This window comes from Aythya fuligula, chromosome 4 (genome assembly GCF_009819795.1).
Source record: "Aythya fuligula isolate bAytFul2 chromosome 4, bAytFul2.pri, whole genome shotgun sequence".
In the NCBI taxonomy this organism is placed as follows: Eukaryota; Metazoa; Chordata; class Aves; order Anseriformes; family Anatidae; genus Aythya; species Aythya fuligula.
In genome coordinates this window covers 48,120,485-48,139,864 of record NC_045562.1, presented here as the reverse complement: position 1 = coordinate 48,139,864, position 19,380 = coordinate 48,120,485, and the positions used below count along the sequence as shown (strand labels likewise).

The following is a 19,380-nucleotide window of genomic DNA, read 5'->3' as shown; positions in this document are numbered from 1 at the left end:
CATTGCCCCTGCGTATACCCTGGGGTACTTAAAGGTTTAGTCCCACAGCAGTATTAAATGATCGAAGTCCAGGCTGCAGTCATCCAACTCTTTCCAGCAGCTATCTGGGCACGCCTCCACCAGCTGGCACGGGTGCTTGTGCCAAACCAGGAAATTATGAGGGTTTTTTTGTTGTTTGTTTTCTCTAGTTATTTATTCACCCAAATCAGTTCTCTCAATTGTTTCACATGAACCACGAAGCAGGCACCAAAGAGGTGACAGGAATGCATGAGGAGGAAGGGTAATACCTCACCCAGTCCTCATGTGGAGTAGCCAGACCTGATGTAAGAACCCATCCTAAACAGACACAGGTGCGTAGCCATGCATGACTGCTGGGCATCTGAAGAAAAATCTCTTTGTCTGTCTTCATGGAAGAGAAGTAAGACTTTTCTTGTAGGCTTTTGGTGGTCCTATTCTGCCATGAAGCATTCATTTCATGTTTCCTAGTTTCTTAGCACACACACAGACACCTCAGCAAGAGTGAGTAATGGAAAGAGGGTTTACTGCACGTTTTTTTGCAAGTCAAATTCACGTATAGATACATTAGGTTCATGATACTGTCAACATATATGTAATCAGTTTTACCTGTGGTTTTCTGGGATTCTTCCAGAAGTCTAAAATACCAACAGAAGGTGTTCTCCCTTTCCAGAGGAATGAATTAACTCAGCGCTGAGTTAAACAGAGTCTGAGAAACATATTCATTTTGAGCTGAAGAAAGCTAGTTAGGGGCAAAATGCATCTGAGGCAACTGTTTTTATAGCTAAATACACTGAGACCTGGATTCAGAGCCCATGTTGTGGTCAAGTCCTCATCCATGGTTAAGATGTGCTGTGGTCTTCCATATCTTGCTCTGTTCCCTCCATGTGACACTTCTGTCCTCGTTATTTGTAGAAGTCCTGTGGAGTGGTTGGGACTGCTGGACCCTCTTGGGGTACCCTCAAGATAAAGGCATATTCTGGTATACTCTTTTTGTGCCAAAGCCCCTGTGTGTCAAAAAAAACCTAGTATGTTCTCAAAATGTAGCAGGTATTTCATCCTAACAATCTAAAGGTGAAAAGTGGTCTCTTAGTTTTGCTGAGAAGTTGAATATTCTTTTCATGTCTACGGGAATCTGAAGTGGGACAAAGGTGTAGCAAAGAAAACTTTGAGAACGAATGGGATTTTCATTCAAACTTTGCTCCAACTATATGAAAATGACTTCTGAAAATTTGTGTATTGGAAGTGAAACTGGAGCACAATAATTGGGTAGTAACCCATCTTCAGAAATCAGGTCTTTAAGGATTTGCTCTAAGTGCTTTGTATTTTGGAATAGCTCATCCATAATTTATTTAATTCAGTCAGGTGTTTAGAAGTGAGTCAGATGGTGATTCAATTATTTTCAGCACAAACAGCCTCTGAAGTGTCACTGTCAGCGTTATCAACACAAGTGGTTATAAATTGATGCCCCTGTTTTCCCAGATCTCTTGGAAGTGATACAGCAGTTGGGAACTGAGCTACAACTTCAACCATGGCTGCAAGTATAACCCCTGCCTCTGACACACAGGGAAGCTATCCAGAGCTGTTCCTGGTGCACACACACCCTTTAATTGAAGGGAGGGCTTTCTGTACCAGTCTGTAGATGTGGATTGTGAGGATCCAATTGTGTAAAGGTTTCTGAGGAAGCCTTTGGAGATGAGAATGGTAGAACTAGTGAAGGAAGCTCGATTATTCCTATTGTATGATGACTTCAAAGGAATTCAATCTTTTTTACAGAAGAACATGAGGAGAGTGAGGAAAAAAAGGTGGAACAGGGACCTTTGTGATCTAATCTGTCAAACTCACAGCTGGGAGGATTTGAAAGGATCATAGGCTCCAAGTGAATAAAATAAGAGACCTTTCAGAAAGTTGAAGTAGCCTAGAAATTGCCTTAAATGCTATTCAGATTCACCTGTAAAAGAAACTGGGTTACTACAATGTATGAATATGCTTTTTCCAACATGCTTCAGCCTGGATAGGCATTTAAGAAAAAAAAAAAAAAAAAAATGAAGCCATTTTACTGACTATTGGAGATGGGGCTGGCAGAATTTCTCAGACACACAGTTCTGAAATGTCCAGTATTTGGATTTGGATACCCCCTGGTTTTGACGGGAAGCAGTAGAGAGAGGTCCTGGGTTAATTCACTGTGGAGTTTTATGAAAGTTTCACACATTCTGACAAAATTGTTTGTCTTGTTGTATGTTTGTCTTGGTAGGGAGTTAAAAACAAAAGTTTTCAAACTACAAGTTTGGCATCAGCTCTATAAAACCAAAATGTCCTGCTGAAATTCAGGGATTTGACCTGCTAGTGACCCCTCTTCAGTTCAAAGGGGATAGGGTAGGGATAAACTGGGTTGTGCGTCTTCAGCAGATCTCTCAGCTCTAAGATAAACTATAAATTCCCCTGGCCTTGCCTTCTGCCCATACCGACCCATGCAAATGAAGGAGCGGTTGGCACGGGTCAGTTTGTCAAAATTTGCATCTTCCCCTCCGTTTTGGCCGCAGAGGGAGCTCTGTGAATACACAGACTTCTACCCTGTTGAAGGCAGTGCTGGAGCTTTCAGTTTGAACTTGCCAAAATAGTTGTATTAAAAACCAACTCGCAGTGAGCTTCATGTCACGCCACTCATCTTGCAAGCCGGGCCTTCTAGGATTTTGTCCCAGTTAAGGGGCATTTCCAAAACTCCGGTTGATGGGCTGCTTCCCGGGTGGCCAAGGAAGCTTTCTGTCACTTACTGCAAGGCCACGCAGTGTTCCCACAGCTCTGTGAGTGGGCTGAGTCAGGATGATTCAGTCCTGACCCTTTTTAGAAGAAGGTTTAAAAATATACTTTTCTGGTTTCCTCTAATAAAAGGTTTCTAAAATAAGGTGTATTACCCTTAGCAGGCAATCAACTTGTGGGTTTTATTTAAAATAAATAAATAAATCTAGAATAAAACACAGCATCAGTTAAATGTTTCTCTTATGGCTAAAAATGCTGTGAAATGTTGAATAGCTCTTTTGCTTGATTGCATGCTGGTTTGTTTTAAATGAAGTGTGTTGTTCAAATATTACTTTTGGATAAAAAATAATTTTACAGTTGAGTATGCTTGTGTGGAGGATGAAGTGATATAGGGAGCTCTGTGTCTTCTCTCCAAAACCTTGGATGATTTATTTTAAGTGCAAACATATCCTATATATAAACCGGAGACACAGAGAGGTTATGGGGAGCTCGTTTTTGTATTTTCAGGTTATCTGTAAGAAATTTTGTTAGAAAAGCCAATAATATCTTATAATTTAACCAATTTTATGGGGTTATATTAATCGTATACAAAATTCATACTTGGTAAGAAAGATTATCATTTATATTTTTTAAAAAGTTCACACCACAGAGGGGGGGAAGATGAATATGTATTAAATACTTTCCAGAGGTATTTTTCAAAATATGAATAGAACTGTTTTGAACACTTTAAAGACTACAGGCACATTTTTAGATGGAGAAAAAGAGAATATATGGATTTTCTTAAACATGTGAGTGTTTCGTTTTTCCTGCTGTTTTACTTACCCCTCTCTCTGGAAGGATCCGCCTTCCTTGCTTATGCTGAATAATTTTTTTATAATGTTTCCTACCATATTTAAAAGGATGTCTGGGTTAGGTTGGTTTAAAAAAAAAAAAAAAAGTTTTGTTTTTCCTTCTCTGGATTGTAAATTTACTGAAGCTGTAAATGGATTCTGTAGAGTTGCCAATAGGTTATTAGAAGATATCGAAGGCCTCTCAGTTGTTCAGTTTCTTCTACTGTGACTTTCATCGTGTTTGTATATCAATGGCTTCCTAGTCACCATCAAATATTCTAGGCTGGACAAAATGCAATTTTCAAACTCAAACATTTTCCCCCAAGATACCCCCAAAAGCCTAAAATAACTCAGAGCATCCTTTAAAAGAAACAAACAAACAAAAACCCTCAGTTTTCTTGAAGAGCCTTTAAAATCTCTAGTACATTAAAACACTTTTGGTTTAATCCCTCTGCCTGTGGATTTACAGCAGCCATATAAGTAGGTCATTTGTGATGCACTCCCTTCCTTGGCATTTGTGCTCCTTGCCCATGGGCATGTCTCACTGTTTGTTGCCAATCAAACCCATCTGATACGCTTCGTGTAGTTCAGAGGGTTGAGGATAACATCGCGTTGTCAGCGTGACCACGCTCATGGTGACAGAAACGTAATGAGCTCGACAGCGTATTACCTCTTCCTGTGTTTGAGTGGTCACTTTTGCTTTGCACCTGCTGTCTGTGTTTTGAACCTTAGTCCGGCTAAGCAGTTATTTTATATAATTTTAACTACAGTATATTTTTTAAATGTGGCATCTGGTAACACGTGCATCATCATCATCTACCCTGTATTCTAAAAGTAATGCTTAGCCCTGGGGCTTCTAAGGAAAATTAATTGAACTTTTTCAACCTTCCTATTAAAAACTTCTCACTTAATGTTCTTTCAAGGAGGAAGACTGCATGCAAAGGAATCACTGATCTTCTGATAACAGAAAATGTTTGGCTATCTCTCTTCTGAGAATGTTCAAAGCTTTTGTATGGACAGAAGGGAGGGAAAATCCATATAGCGGTGCAGCTATGATATGAAGGGCCACTCTCATAAATTAATTGTTGTACTTATTACCTGTTTTTCCAGGTCTTCCCATTATTATATGGGCAGTCGAGCTTTCTCCCATGACAGTATTTTTATACCTGATGGGAGAACAGAGAGTGAACAGACCGTCCAAGCAATGTCACAGGAGAACGTTTTAGGAAAAGTCAAAACACTACAGGTAAGAAATTACAAGGAGGGAAGCGGGGTGGAATTACATTTGAAGTGTGGTGGAAAATGTTCTTTGGAGTTCCAGAACATGTTAAGTGTGAATAAAGTTGGGTTGCGTGTTCAGTGGCCTGGGGGTTGTTTCTCAGCCATGCAAATTGTCTGTCCACCAGCCACGTTGACAATTTGGATAATCTTGCAGAAGGTCGAGGTTCTGGTCTTGAAAGGTAAGACAGGAATGCTGCAAGTAAACCTGTATAGGTGTCTGCAACTTGTGGGACACATATGAATTGAACTTGTGGTGTAAGCCTGTCCTGATCCTTATGTCTGAGACCTACAGATGTGGCACTGAGTGGGAAAAAAATTAGAAATAAAAATAAAAATTGGGGTTCAGCTGACAGTGGATGGCATACAGTGAGACCTCTTAGCAAAGCTCATTTTGTTATTGTTTTGTACTTTCTACATTTTTCTTCAGTCTTTTCCTCCCTGGTCATTGAGTGGTTCTCAGGAAAGGCAGATATGTTTAACTCTCCAAAGCAAACAGTGGATAAGTAGCTACATACTCAATTCAGTTGGGTATTTGCTTTGAAAGAGCCCTACATGACCTGCTTTCCTTTGTTTCACAGAATTCTGTCCCCTTCTGTAGTGCTCTACCTAATTTTTTGCTTTACTTCTTTTTTATGTCTGCAAGATTCAAGTTTATGCTTATCTAGACCTTGATAGAGCTGTCCTTCAGAAGCACCTATCAGTTTATTGCTCAGGATTGCTGGTAAATTTTTAATGCTGTGTGAGTGCCATTACCCTGTAGATGACAAGTAAAATAGTAGTGACTTCTTTTACCTCCACAGCACCCACTGTCTGGGTCCATCTTCCCTGGTGAGGGAGATATCTCGCATGGTAGGCTAAGGAGACTTGCAGGATGTAATTTTTCCTTTTTCCTGCACGCTGCTATCAGCCGACACAGCACCGAATGGCGCTGACTGTGCTGACTATGGATAAACTTTGAAGCAGAAACCACAGCTCCAATTTCCCTGTGCTGTTTTTTCAGCTTAAATTTCCCTGGGTCAGGTAGAATCGACACACGCTACTTGCCGAGCTAGAAGTCATCATGTTTTAAATGACTACTGGCTCTGGGCAAAGACATGAGGTAGCTGGAACTGACCTGCAGAATGCTTGAGTGTCCTTGGGACACAAAGCCCACCGACTTCAGCAGGGAGCTGTGCCCGCCCTACCTGTTGGATCTGTTCTCTGGCCTTCAGCATGTTAGCTTTTCTCTCAATACCTCTTCTTCTTGTAATCCAGCCTGTAACAACATCCCTCATGCAATTTTTCCCACTCTGATGGTAATGGTGACATCCACAGCAATCCATGCAAACACGAGGAAAATGCATAATAAATCATAAATGACTCAGCTATTTACATCTTTATGCAGAAGTTACGTATCATGGATATTTTATTTTTTGTGTCCATGGATATTTTTTTTTTTCGTAACCCCACATGAAGGCTCCTTATAAATGAGCCTGGGGGCCACATCCTGCATCTGCAAAATCTGCTGTTCAGGGCATGACTGTTCTCGTTTCCCTAGCCATGATTTCCACAGCTGTTCCCTGAATTGTAGGACGAGATCATGGCAAAATCCTATTGCATGCTTTTAGGTGGACCTTAGAGTTGGGTCCCAGGTCTAACCAGCTATTTCTGAAAGTTTTATGCACTTACCACCTCACACCTCTTCTTTTTTATTTATTTTTTTATTTTTGCGTGGCAAAATGCTCCTTGGTAAAGGAATGTTGCCAGGATTCAGGTCCCTGTGAACTTGCCATATTCCAAGTAGAGACCAAAAGCTCTGTGAATTTTATCCATTTCCAGGAATTTGTGGATGAAGATGCAGTAAAGGTTCTTGAAACGTTCTTATTTCCCCATTCTCACCTTGCATTTCTGCCATCTCCAGAGTCTTGATGAACCCACAAAAAATGGTGCAAGACTGGTTCAATGTATCAGCCTGGGCAGGTGGCCAGCGCGTGCACTGGTTCGGATTCTTATTATAGAAATTCTTCCTGCTTGATTGTGTGTTCAAGGTAAACTGGTTCTTTCTGGAACAGCCCTCATTTCTTTTTATTGATTTTCAGATTGGCAGCATTCATCTTATCAAGCTCTCCATAAACGGATTGGGTCATGTTCTAAGGTTTTACTGCTTGCTGGAAGTCTGGCCGAGAAAAGCCTGGCTTCTTTTTAACCTCAGATAGGCTTTGTGTGTCCTGAAGCTGCTACTTTGTGATGGTTCAAGCCATCCATTGTTGTAAAAGCAGTCTTTTCTTCCTCCTTTGGATCTGCTGAGGTTTACCATTACCTGTTTTCTGAGATGCAGTGTAAAAACCCAGCGTGAACCTGCCCCCACTGAGCACTAGTACCCTGCTACTCATACTGCATTTAGCTCCCCAGGGCCTGGTGCTCTGCTTCTCACGCAAGGCTGTGAACGAGACCTCAGGAGTCTTGCCTAATGTAGATCTAAAGATCTTTAGATCTAAATCTAAAGCCTAAATCTAGCAGTGCATCAGGGCAGGTCTGAAAGCAACTCTGGGAGCTTGTCTTTATGGGCCTGCCTTTCATAGGCTGGTGGATTGTTTGTTTTTTCCTTTCTTCAAAGTGTGTTAGATCAACCTCCTCACATTCTACAGCTGGGATTGTTGTTCTTGCTGCTGCTATTTGCCAGAAAAGGCTAACAAACGAGCAAAGGACAGGTCTTGTTTCCGCAAGAAGCTTCACCAAGTAAAATGGAAGCTTGGTTTGAGTGTTTTGATCTCAGTGTATCTGTGCCACATCTCCCCTGTGCTGCACCAATGCTGCAGCATGGCTCTGCTGCAGAGAGGAGGACAGCTTGTGCTCTGCCTCCTGCCTTCACTGAGCGTACCTTGGTCATCTGGCATCCCGCAGGCAGCGGCAGTCGGCTGCAAGAAATGTTAAAGGTTGGGTATGGCTTATGGCTTTTTGCATCTAGGAGCTGCTGGGCTCCGTGTGTTCTGTTTCATGCGGCCCTGTGCTGTAAAACAAACAAATCACCTGCTGTCTTTACAGCACCATCTATTGCACAGTGCTTAATTATGATAAAAACATGTTTAGGGAATCCAGACTTCTTGGTCAACTTCTGAAGAACCAATTTTTATATGCAAATTTCACTGGCTTTGTAATGATGAATGCCCCAAGCCTTTTTTTTTTTTTTTTTTTTTTTTTTTTTTTTCTTTTTGCTGTCAGACCTGGTGGCTGTTCACTTTTGGAACCCTTTCTCGTAGCCATTAACATATCATAGCTAATGATCAAGCCAGTGCTTCCCCTGCTGTGCACTGCACATTGCATTCTGCCAGACGTTCCCTTTGCTCTTTGTGTTTTATATTGTCCAGATCTTAACAAGGCTACAAAGCTGGTTGTTAAACCTCAGAGCTATTATCGTTTAACTTGATGCTCTTCATTTTATGGAACTGGGAGCAGTTTTCACTGAGTGACTGCCCAGCTTTGTATTTCTTGCAGTTCATTTCATTGGTGCCAATATTTTCTAGTGTCACTGCATTCTAGTTATTTTCTTCAAATTTGACAATTGTTTTCACTTCATAAACTGAATTTATCACCTTTTCCTAATAATTCTTCTATTTCTGAGGCACACCCCCTTTTTCTTATATTACAAATTTTTATGTGGAAAATTATATTACAAATTATTATGTGGAAAACTAGCTTCTATTTTCCTTTTATCTGCTTTGCTTTTAGAATCACAGAATCCCAGGATGGTTTGGGTTGGAAGGGATCTTAAAGCCCACACAGTTCCAGCCCCCTGCCATGGGCAGGGACACCTCCCACCAGCCCAGGCTGCCCAAAGCCCCATCCAGCCTGGCCTTGAGCACTGCCAGGGATGGGGCACACACAGCTTCTCTGGGCAGCCTGTGCCAGGGCCTCACCACCCTCTGGGTGAAGAATTGCTTCCTCATACCTAATGTAACCCTTCCCTCTTTCAGTCTGAAGCCACTACCCCTTGTCCCATCACTCACTCCCTGGCACAGTCCCTCTCCCACTTTCTGCAGCCCCATAGTTCTGGTGCACTGCCAGGGGAGACGCGGGTGATGAATACCACAGATCCTCTAAGTGTCTTCAGGCTTCCCCAGAAGGACTTGCTCTTAACACACACACGCACATCTATAAGTGATCCATTGCTACTTCGTACTGAAATATTCATTTACATCTGGATTTGCTGCAAATACATAGGATCTCAACAGATCCTCTGCCATTTCTTTCTATATACATTTCTTTCACTACTTTCTATAGTCTCCCAGTATACCAAAATAACTTGGTGCTTTCCATTTTATTTTCTCTTAAAAAAATAAATTAAAAAGAGCTTATGTAGGGTGTTTTGCCTGTTCAGATGTGCTGCAGATGTTCTTGTGTGGATAAAGAGGTGGGCTCATTTCCATAAAATGAACAATTAGGTAAAGTGTTTCTGCAGCCTAGAAGAGAAATGACAAGGGAGAGAATATGATGGAGATGCATGAATTCATGAATGGAGTTGGGAAGTGAATAGAGGACAAGTACTCAGTCTGTCTCAGTGTGAGAACATAGGAGCATCAGTTGAAGCTAGTCCCATTTCCAACCCAAAACAAATATTTCTTTATGCATAGCTGGACTGTACAGCTCATTGTCGTGCAGCACTGTTGGTGAAATATTTATAGAAGCTCAAAAAGCAACAACACATTCATAGAAGTTCCCAAATTACTACTGACCCAGAGGTGCTCGGATGCCACAAATCATTGGAGCGCTTTTAGGAGAAATCTTTGTATGGGCTCACCCTGTTCCTAAGTCATTTGATTTTTGGGGTCGCTGTGAGAGACTGTAGAGGGCCAAGAGGTATCTCAGTGTTGGGGCTGTTCCTAGGACAAGTACTATTGATGAACTCATGATTTCACAATAGCATATAGCTACAAACCATACCTTATTTATATCTGTGGGCATTGCAGACAGACATGAAGAACAGGTATTTGAGCTGAAGGCAAAATATCATCAGCACTTCTAAGAATTGTTCAAATAGAACCAGTTAAAAATGGTGCTGTTGTATTGATTTTAAATGAACAGAGAAAGTAGCTCTCAGGATCTGGTTTTGGAGTCGCCCCAGGCACAGAGCCTTAACAAGCACGATGTGGTTTCGGGGGGCTGACTCCAACACGCGTGCAGGCAGGCATGTACACAGAAGAGGAGCCAAATCTGAGTGAAAGAGGAGATGCACAGCCCAATCTGGGCTCGCTGCCGGTTAATATGGAAGGTTTGTTCTGTGGCATTTCCTATGCAAACACAAAGAGTGCTTTGAAAGTTGAAGCTTTTTAATTCTCTGCAGGCACCAAGTAATGCAGAGCAATTTCACTTGGGAATTTTGTTTCTGAAGTCATTAACGTTAAGCTGGTGTAAAGATGTCAGTTAAATTGCCATGTTCTAGCAAATTATTTGGCATGAAATAAGTGGGGCTGTGTCATGGTCCAGTTACTGAAGATTTGTTAAATGGGATGAGTGCAAATGTTTAATTTTTTTTTTTTCTAAATTCCCAGGATTTCTTTGCCTTTATTAGATGAATACATTATTTACAGCCGCAGCAGTGAATATCTTAGAGCAGTGAGGCCCTAACCCCAGGGCTGTGGCTTTGCTACATGCTGGTCTGTTCTCACCCGTCGTGGCAGCTCTGCCCAGTGAGGAGGTGTCCAGGGGCCAGCAGCCCCAGCTGGGGGGTTCCCGTCCTGCAGGCATGAGCTGGTGGCAGCGGCGACTTCTCACGTGCAGCCCTGCCCCTCGCCTCAATCTCAGAAATCGTGGGGATGAGGCGAGCCTGCACTGAGGCAGTTTGATGATTCAGTTCAGAAGCTCTCATGTGTGTGTGCATGGTCCCACCAGCCCATTTTGTGGTCATGCGTGGCAGCTGCACTGAGAACGGTTTGTAAGTCCTGTGGAAATACCCACCTGCCTTGGGGCTGGTAGGAAGGGGTGAAGGGGAAGGTACAGACAAGAGGTGTTTGTCTCTTGCCTTCTGTTCCTGACTGACAATGAGACCGAGGAACAGGATGGTGATTCCTGGCTGCCTTTTGCACAGACCAGAAGAGACCAGGTATGTTTAACTGAGACCAGTATGCCTCTGTGGACATTCCCAAGGAGTGTTTAAGCATCTTGTGCGTGACTGCACAATGGTAGAACAAAATGTCACGCCTGCAACTGCCACTGACTGAGTTGCAAATAATCCTCCTCAGGCACACACTTGCCCTCAGCAGAGGGAATTCTCAAGTAAGGAAGGGTTTAGGATTCTTCTGTGTCCAGGAACACATCTCCAATTCCCTTCTTTTCAGGGAACGTGATCTCTTTTAATGGCTTTGAAGCCTAAATATATGCATCTCTCCATCTCTGGATTGCACTATTTGTGTTTATTCTTTCAAGTAAAATTTGTGTGTTTTTTCTTTTCTTTCAAGGACGATGCAGTTCGGGGTTTTTATAATTGACCAGGTAGAGAATGTATGAGTACAGATTTGAGAGGATAATTGCACCGCAGTTACATTACAAACACATTTTCAAAAATAATGAGGAGTACATTTTGTGTCATTCTTTGAAAGCAATCAGAATAAATTTGCTTAGTGGTAACAAACTACTTGGGATTTAGACATTCAGGATTCAGCATCAGCTTTGGAGGTTGCAGTGTACTGAAAGCAATTGGCCAATGGAAAACTATTAATTGAGTTTATTCCTTTTTTTTTTTTTTTTTCTCCATGTAGTCAATAAATAAATGCAAAAAAAGAGCCTTCTGTCCTATAAGGAATACAAGGGCTACTCTTTTTTTTTTCAGTCTTCAAACTGATTTATGCAAGTCTGCGCAAATGAATCTTTAAACTTCTACAGTCCAGAAATATTGGCAATACGGTATTTCCTGGAAATAACAGGAAAATAGCATTTAAAACCCAATGTACATCTTTACAGCATTTTTCCTGTTTAGGAATATGACTTTGAGATGAAGCAAAGAGCAGCCTCAATTAATACAGTACATTGTCAAATTAAGAATCTGTTCAGGAGCCGGTTTCTGCTGGTGTCAGAGGAGCTGCAGGATCAGAGCACAGTCGCAGCCTTCACAGTACTGAACACAGGCATTTGCTCCCTCCAGCTCCCATTTGCACAGTGGAAACCTGTAAGACTTCAAGTCAGAGAGCTGCATTTATAACAAAAACGTTGAAGGATTTTGTGAAACCCTTGCTGTTAGACGATGGGTGCGCTGGCAGTAATCTGGTTGGAATAAACCGCTGTTTCAGAACGCTGTGTTAGAGGAATTTAATTATTTTCCATCAAAATTCAAAAGGGCATAGACTGTTCTGATTCACTAACCTGATTCGGAGCAGTCTCAGTGTGCATTTTACCAGGTTTCTGTATCAAAATACTAAGATAATGTTTTGCGGTTAGCATGGGTAAACTTAAGCCCACAGCGCAATGACGAAAGGAAGACTGATCTGACATGAATCCTTTCAGAGGTCTACCTGCTGCTGTTAAAGGGTGTCTTCCCTTGGCAGCTGTTCACTTGAGCCACGTTGATGATTCTGTGGTATGGGAATAAGATAAGCCCTTGTTTTTTGTGATAGCTATTCTAATCTTTCATATTTCTCAGTCAAACACGTATCAGGGGTCCGTGCAGGTACCTAACGTTCACACTGAATACAGGTTGCAAGTTGAAATGAGCACCGCTGAGCTGTGTTTGCAGTAATGAAAGCCAGAGATGGGAGGTCTCTGGAGAATTTTCTGTCTTTGAAAGATGGTAAGGCAGGAAAATAACTACTTTCTCCCTTCCTTCCTAACTGAAAACAATTTGCTGAAATATTTCAGGAAGAAAATCTGTCATTAAATGTGCCTTACTCCTATTTGTTCTTTCTTCAAGAGAAATTATTCACTGTTACTAAAAACTTCGCTTTCAAAGACCGTATGGTACATGTGTCTGCAGTAGCCAGAGCTGCAACTTCCCCAATTCATCCCACCAGAGGATAGATGATAACTGCTACTTGTTTTACATACCTTCTCCTTGATATAATTCAAGAGTGCTTTCTTGTAACCCTAGAGAGATCGCTTCAAAAGAAAGTAAATGATGGAAAAGCTCCTTTATCTTTTGGTTTACTGTATCTTCTGTGCATAAACTTTTCTCGTGTAAAGGTTGGTGATGGGGCAGTGCATATGAGCATGAACTTACATGAGTCTGTGCACTGTTCCTTGAGAGCAAGCATCTAAAACAAGCTGGGTTTTCTCTCCTTTGAGAATTTGCCTCCTCTAGCACAGAGTTATGCCAGATCCTTAAGATATTAAAACTTAAAAGTGGTCCTCACAGTTAGGATATCTTTAAAAACTACAGTTGCATGGCATACAGGGCTTGGGGGTTGGAGGAGAAAGAAGCTGCTTTTTGGGGCAGTTTTAACTTCTCAGGGTACATGTGGATCATGATGTTATCATTTCTTTAAGAAGTAAGGCTTGGTAATTAGCTTTTATAATCAAAGCCTTAATCTAGGACACAGATTAAGAAACCAGAAGGAATGTTGCAAAATTCATAATAATTTTGCAAAAGCTGGCAGCACTGATGAGAGCTCAAGCTGATCACCCAAAGCAAGAACTGATGCAGCGAGTTCCTGACCTTGGTCACTTTGTGGGGAGAATGGAGATGGGATGGCTGTCGTGTCGCAGCAACGTGAGCCTCGAGTTGGTTTTTGTGGTTGTCCTGATTTCTGTGCAGCTTCCATGTGGAGAACAGGCACGTGTTAGACTTGACTTGTTTTGCTCATAATATAAATATCCTTTTTTTTTTTTTTTTCCCCTCTTTTTGTTTTTCAGCAACAGTTGGCCAAGAATATAAAATTTGGGCAGCCTCCACAAATGACAATTTCTGGGAGGACAATGGGGGAGGCAAGTGCTAGTGTAGAAGAGGATGTATTGCTCGGTAGCCCCATGGAGACTGACACTCAGCAGGACACAGTGCTCTCAGAGAGTGGCAATAAAGTAAGCACTTCAAATCAATGTGTTTGTGGCATTACAGTGGTACTACAGCAGGGGAGTTCACTGGGGAGTAACAGATGTCTCCAGTGAGGCATCGCTGAGCTCAGCGGGCTGTTGTACGTGGGTGGCATCTCTCAGCTTGTGCTGCTGGGACTGGTGCGAAGTGTGTGCTCTTGGCATCCCGAGCCAGGTCCCACAACATCACCAACTCGAATGTCTGCTCTGCACCTCGGCAAAACAGGCATTGCTCGCAGTGTAGCTGTAGGACCGGATTTTTTCTAAGACAGAAAATATCTTGACATATGGCTTTGCCTGCATAGAGAGTTGTGCACAGCAACTATGGTAAAAACGAAAATCCAAAATGAGATCCATAAAACCCTTGGTCTTGGGGTAAATATCCATATTCCTCAGACAGGAGATGAAGGCAGATGTGGTGGAGAACCATTCTGAGAACAGTCCATAAGCCCAATGTCCAGTGCAATTCAAATAATTGTCCTAATTCTTCATAGAGACTTTGATACAGGAACTGGAGGCATTGAGGTAACTAGAAGGGGCTTGCTCTGACAGTGAGAAAGCACAGCGAGTGATGGGAGCTCTCTGGAAATCCTCTAAGGCGAGACTGGCTCCGTGTGAAGTTGCAGTGGGTGACAGGAACACGAGGGACATCCATTTCCCTGCCCCAAAGAGGCTGCCTTTGTGCCTGGGTTCCCCTGGGGGAGGCACACAGCACCCCCACTGTGGACATGCACCCATCTGATCCTGGAGGGCGACCAGGGCGTGAGCTCGTGGTCACTAGGGGTATCTGGCTGCAGGAAAGGTAACGACACCAAGTGTCCTCTGCAGCTCATGCCAAACCTACAGAAGGGAGATTTATGGCTGAGGTGGCCAAAACTCTTCATCGGTCTTCAAGGGGCAGCATAGCTCCCCTCAGCACCCGGCACACCGCAGACCTCCAGCTTGAAAGCAGAAGTAATTCAGTCACTAAATCACGGGATTACCCCTGGGTATTAAGGAGGGAGAGATTCAGTCTTTACCAGCTGCTCTTTCAAACGCTGTGTTTTGAAAACAGGATTAGTGCTACCTTGCACAATTCCTTTTTCTGAATACTGCAGGAGTAAACGTCCCTTTGACAAGGAGATTGCAGCTCAAAGTGCCCAGGCAGATCCCAACAAATCAACGCTGAAATGCAAGAGCACTCAGCACTTTGCCTTTCTCTTACTGTGCACTGCTCACTGCCTGCTCTATCAGAGCTTTCCTGGCACATGGCAGCTTGCTTGGTTCCTGCTCCTCTCTGCTGCTGGCCGTGTAACAGCTCCGTGTTCGTCTGCGTGGGCTGGGGGCACGGGGTGGCTTCTGGCAGGGGCTGGTGGCTGGGCCCACGAAGCACTGTGCTATTTTGTGTCCTCTGCTGCCTTGTGGCTGCTGGTTTTCCTCAGCAAGCTGGATCGCCAGCAGGAGTTCTAGGTTTCATTTAATGGGTATTTGTCAAGCTGGTTCTTTATACTTTGTGCTATTAACCTGTTTAGAAGGAAGGGCTGTACTTTTTCACGTGTACCTGGTGCAACGGGGTGCCAGCACTCACTAGGTTATGAACTAATAATGTGAAATAAGGAGTAAAGAGATGTTTCTGGATGTGATGAATGCTGCTTCAGCCCCTGTGCCTTAAAATCCCCTTGTGTGAGATGGCTTCAAGGGGGACGATAGCTAAGGAGTCCTAGTGGCCAACAGGCTTGGGTTGCTGCAGGACTGATGTGCTTTGTGAGGAGTCAGGAGTCTTGGGCTGCAGCTCATTGCAGCAGAGGTAGTGCCTCACTGGGGAGGGACCAGGTTCGTAGCTGTGCTTAGGCCTAGCTCAGGAGAAAACAAAGGTAGTAAGAGCTGCCTGAAATCCTGCAAAGCTGTGCTCTTCCTTTTGATTTTGAGCCTAGTTATCTCCTTAAGGAATTTTGCCCTCTGTAGTATGTAGCAGCAGCGACTGCTTCTTATAGACAGCGGTGTGATCGAAGGAGCTACAAAGAGAAAAATGTAGTATTTAGAAACAAGAATTGTTTATCTATCAATCCTGCAGTGACACGACATGAAAAAAATTGTCTACTGTAACTTGTCTGATTTCACAACTCCTTCCACCCATATTTATTAGATCCTTTATGTTCTACTATCTAGCTGTGGTAACCTTCTTGTTTTCTAGTCAACTGAGGCTCCAGATCTGTTGAGAACAATGAATTTGCCCGGAGCAGGACGTGAAGTGGAAGAAAAGGTACCAAAGCTTTTATACTCAGTTTGTACTCAATTACTTTGCCGGTTTTAGTTACTAGAAGACTGTCAGTCAGTTTTTGCTTTAATTCACATTTCTTTGTTTCTTGACCATCCACGGCCTTGTAATTAAGCGCTCACTGAGACTGAGAAATCTGCTTCTACACTGAGAGCTGATGGCAGAACTCAGTCTCTGCCAGTCCTGCAGCATTCCTGCATTTGATGCATTAATCACAGACACACAATTTTCCTAAGTACTTCTACTACTTTGTTATGTCTACGCGTAATTCAATAACTGTATGCAAAATGTTCCATCAGCTCTTAAGTAATTGGTTCCCTCATTAGCATATGTTTAACCTCAGAAGACTGCAGAGCTGTCTGGAAAACAATGTATGGGACTCTTCCCTTACAGAAGATGTTTTCTCCTTTTTTTTTTTTTTTTTTTTTTTTTGTTGTTGTGTGTGTGTGTTCTTTTTCCACTGGGGTTGAGCCAAATACCAGTCTCGGGATGATAGGTCAGTGATGTACAGGAGAGGCTGTGATTATGGGCACTCTCACAGGTCTAGATGTACAGCTCCACTCTATTTATTCACACAAGTTGTCTCACTAAATCACTTTGTTTGTATTTGCAGTTTCTGAACCTAAATATTTGAAATGCAAGAGGAAAAGCACCAAAGCCACTATTCTCTCTCTCTCTTTTTTTTTTTTGTTTTTTTTTTTTTGTTTTTTTCCCAGTACTTTGGTGCTAGCTTGGGCAACTCCGCATGTGGCAGGAAACTTCACTAGAGGCACTGAGCTGGTCTGAGACCCAATATCTCAGTCAGCTCCCATGCAAACAGTACAGCTGTGTTGCTGTTCTGTTACAGTGCTTAGATAAGTCATTCTGATTTACTCTTGCCTAAAGTCTATCATCTAAACGGTTTAAAGACGCACATATTTTTCAATAAGCAAACTTTAAAATGTTCTAAAGGATGTTGTTGAAAACTGCCTCTGCCCCTCCCATTTCCAACAGCTTCTGCATGGAACTAAATTGTGAACAAACTTAGACCATTCAAAGTAATTTTTAGATGAAAAGTATGCAAACGTGTGGTACTGGGAAAAGGAAAATGTTACAGCTGGATGAAGTTCATAATTTCTGTAGTGGAAAAACAGGGTTTGAAACAAACTAGTTATAGTTATAAACTAATTAGTTTATAAACTAATAATTGCTTTGAATTCAAAACTGCAAAGTTTTGCGGGGATTGTTTTTTGTTCTGCTGTTGTTGTTTTTGTGTGTTTTTGTTTGTTTGCTGAATGAATATTTTTAAATGGAACAAATAGTTTAATAAAAGCTTCTTGTCTTTGTGATATGGACAGGTCACTCCAGTCAGACCATCTCGGCCAAAAAGACAATTCTCCTGTTCTGGCACAATTGAAACAATCAATCTGGATGCAGTTCCCCAGGCTGTTGCTCGTCTAGACAACAGTGCAGCTAAACACAAGCTGTCAGTAAAGCCAAAAAAGCAGAGGATGTCAAGAAAGCACAAGAGATTAACAAAGGTATTGAACCACTGGTGAAATAATGAGGGAGGGGGTACTTGTTCAGCTGGGTAACCACAAATGAGTGCACCAGGAGTAGCAATAGAGAGAAGACTGCCACAATGTGTAATTAATACCATTAGAGATAGATACTGAAGCTTCTTGGACAAATCTTGTGTCTCCAGGGCAAAACAAAATGGGTGCTTGTTTTGTTTTGTCTTGAAATCAAGATAAAGACCTAAAGATAAAACCCTGCCTGGCCAAATGATGCAAAAAAGTTTTAATCACAGAACCACAGAATGGCTTGGGGTGGAAGGGGCCTTAAAGCCCACCCAGTTCCAGCCCCCTGCCATGGGCAGGGACACCTCCCACCAGCCCAGGCTGCCCAAAGCCCCATCCAGCCTGGCCTTGAGCACTGCCAGGGATGGGGCATCCACAGCTTCTCTGGGCAGCCTGTGCCAGGGCCTCACCACCCTCTGAGTGAAGAATTTGAACATGTCTTCACAGGAGAGGTGCTCCAGCCCTCTGATCATCCCCATGGCCCTTCTCTGGACCCTCTCCAAGAGGTCCGTGTCATTCTTGTGCTGGGGGCCGCAGACCTGGATGCTACCTAATATGATAGCTATAGTAATAGCTAATATATGTAGTTGAAACAAATGCTACTTAAATCTGAGGTATTTCAACTAGAGCTTTCTGATTCTTGCTATTCTAGTTTAAAAAAAAAGTCATAATGGTCTGAAGAATATCTGCCACTGGTAATGCTGCTCCTGTATAGGCGATCAGGTAGTACAAATTGGGGGGAAAATAAACAGCTTTTCTTAAAATGGCACGGATTGTGAGAGTGGTGGTATCACTGTCTTACATGAAAGACCAAGACTTGAGTAACACAGCTCTTTCAACAGCTTTTAAAGTGAATTATCAAATCCTAGCTCCATGTGCTTACTGCATGGTTTTTATCTTGACAGCCTTTGTAAATGGGACTGTTGAAGTACTACAGCATACAGGACAGCCCACTTACCCACCATTGTACTTCAATGTCACTCTGGTGATGAAGAAATTAAATTCAAGCCTTTTTTTATGCAGTGGTTTTGTTTAACTGGAGCCAAATGATGACAAACAATAGCTGGACAGGGCATTACCTCTGCTCTTTCCCTCATGTGAAGTGCTGGGCAGCACTGTTCAGGTGCAGCTCGTCTTCAGACCATGTTGCTGCAGAGACAAGGAGCAGGCTGTGCAGGAGGTCTGCCCTCGCTGTGCTGCAGGCATTGCACGTGCCGTACAGCACGGCTTTGCGAGGGAGCTCTAGGTTTTGTCAGTGGCCTGGCAGTAGAGCTGGAGGTTTGGCTGCCTGTGAAGGTATCCTGGCTCACGATTTGTGAAAAGCAACCACATGCTGTTCCCCTGAGCAGAGTCCTTTCCTGGATTGCAGTGCAGAGCTCTTTCATGCGGGTAACAGCTTCTGTTTCAGCTAACATGTAGATTTACTACCAAAAAACTGGCAAAACAACTGCCCTTAGGCCGGTGCTAATTATTGCAAGCTCTAAGAATGGAGCTCCAAGTAACAAAAGAGGGATACAAAACACATTTTCTCCATTCCTCAGGCCACTGTAAATATGAAATGCCAGGTCTTAATCTGGATTAACTCGTATAACCAAAGGGTGACTGAATATTTAGCATTACACTGTTATCACTGTTGGGATGTTTTCTTTCTTATAAGGGCTATCATCTGTACGGGTGAGAGGCA

At 42.7% G+C, this 19,380-nt stretch overlaps 1 protein-coding gene across 1 annotated transcript in view; it reads left to right on the top strand.

Annotated features, from left to right (window-relative positions):
• Nucleotides 1–19,380, top strand: part of CRACD (capping protein inhibiting regulator of actin dynamics) — a 55,832-nt gene that overhangs the window by 24,820 nt on the left and 11,632 nt on the right. The window contains 4 exon segments of the mRNA XM_032186329.1: nt 4,716–4,851; nt 13,704–13,868; nt 16,054–16,122; nt 17,475–17,657. Of these exon segments, the coding sequence (XP_032042220.1) occupies nt 4,716–4,851; nt 13,704–13,868; nt 16,054–16,122; nt 17,475–17,657 (553 nt within the window).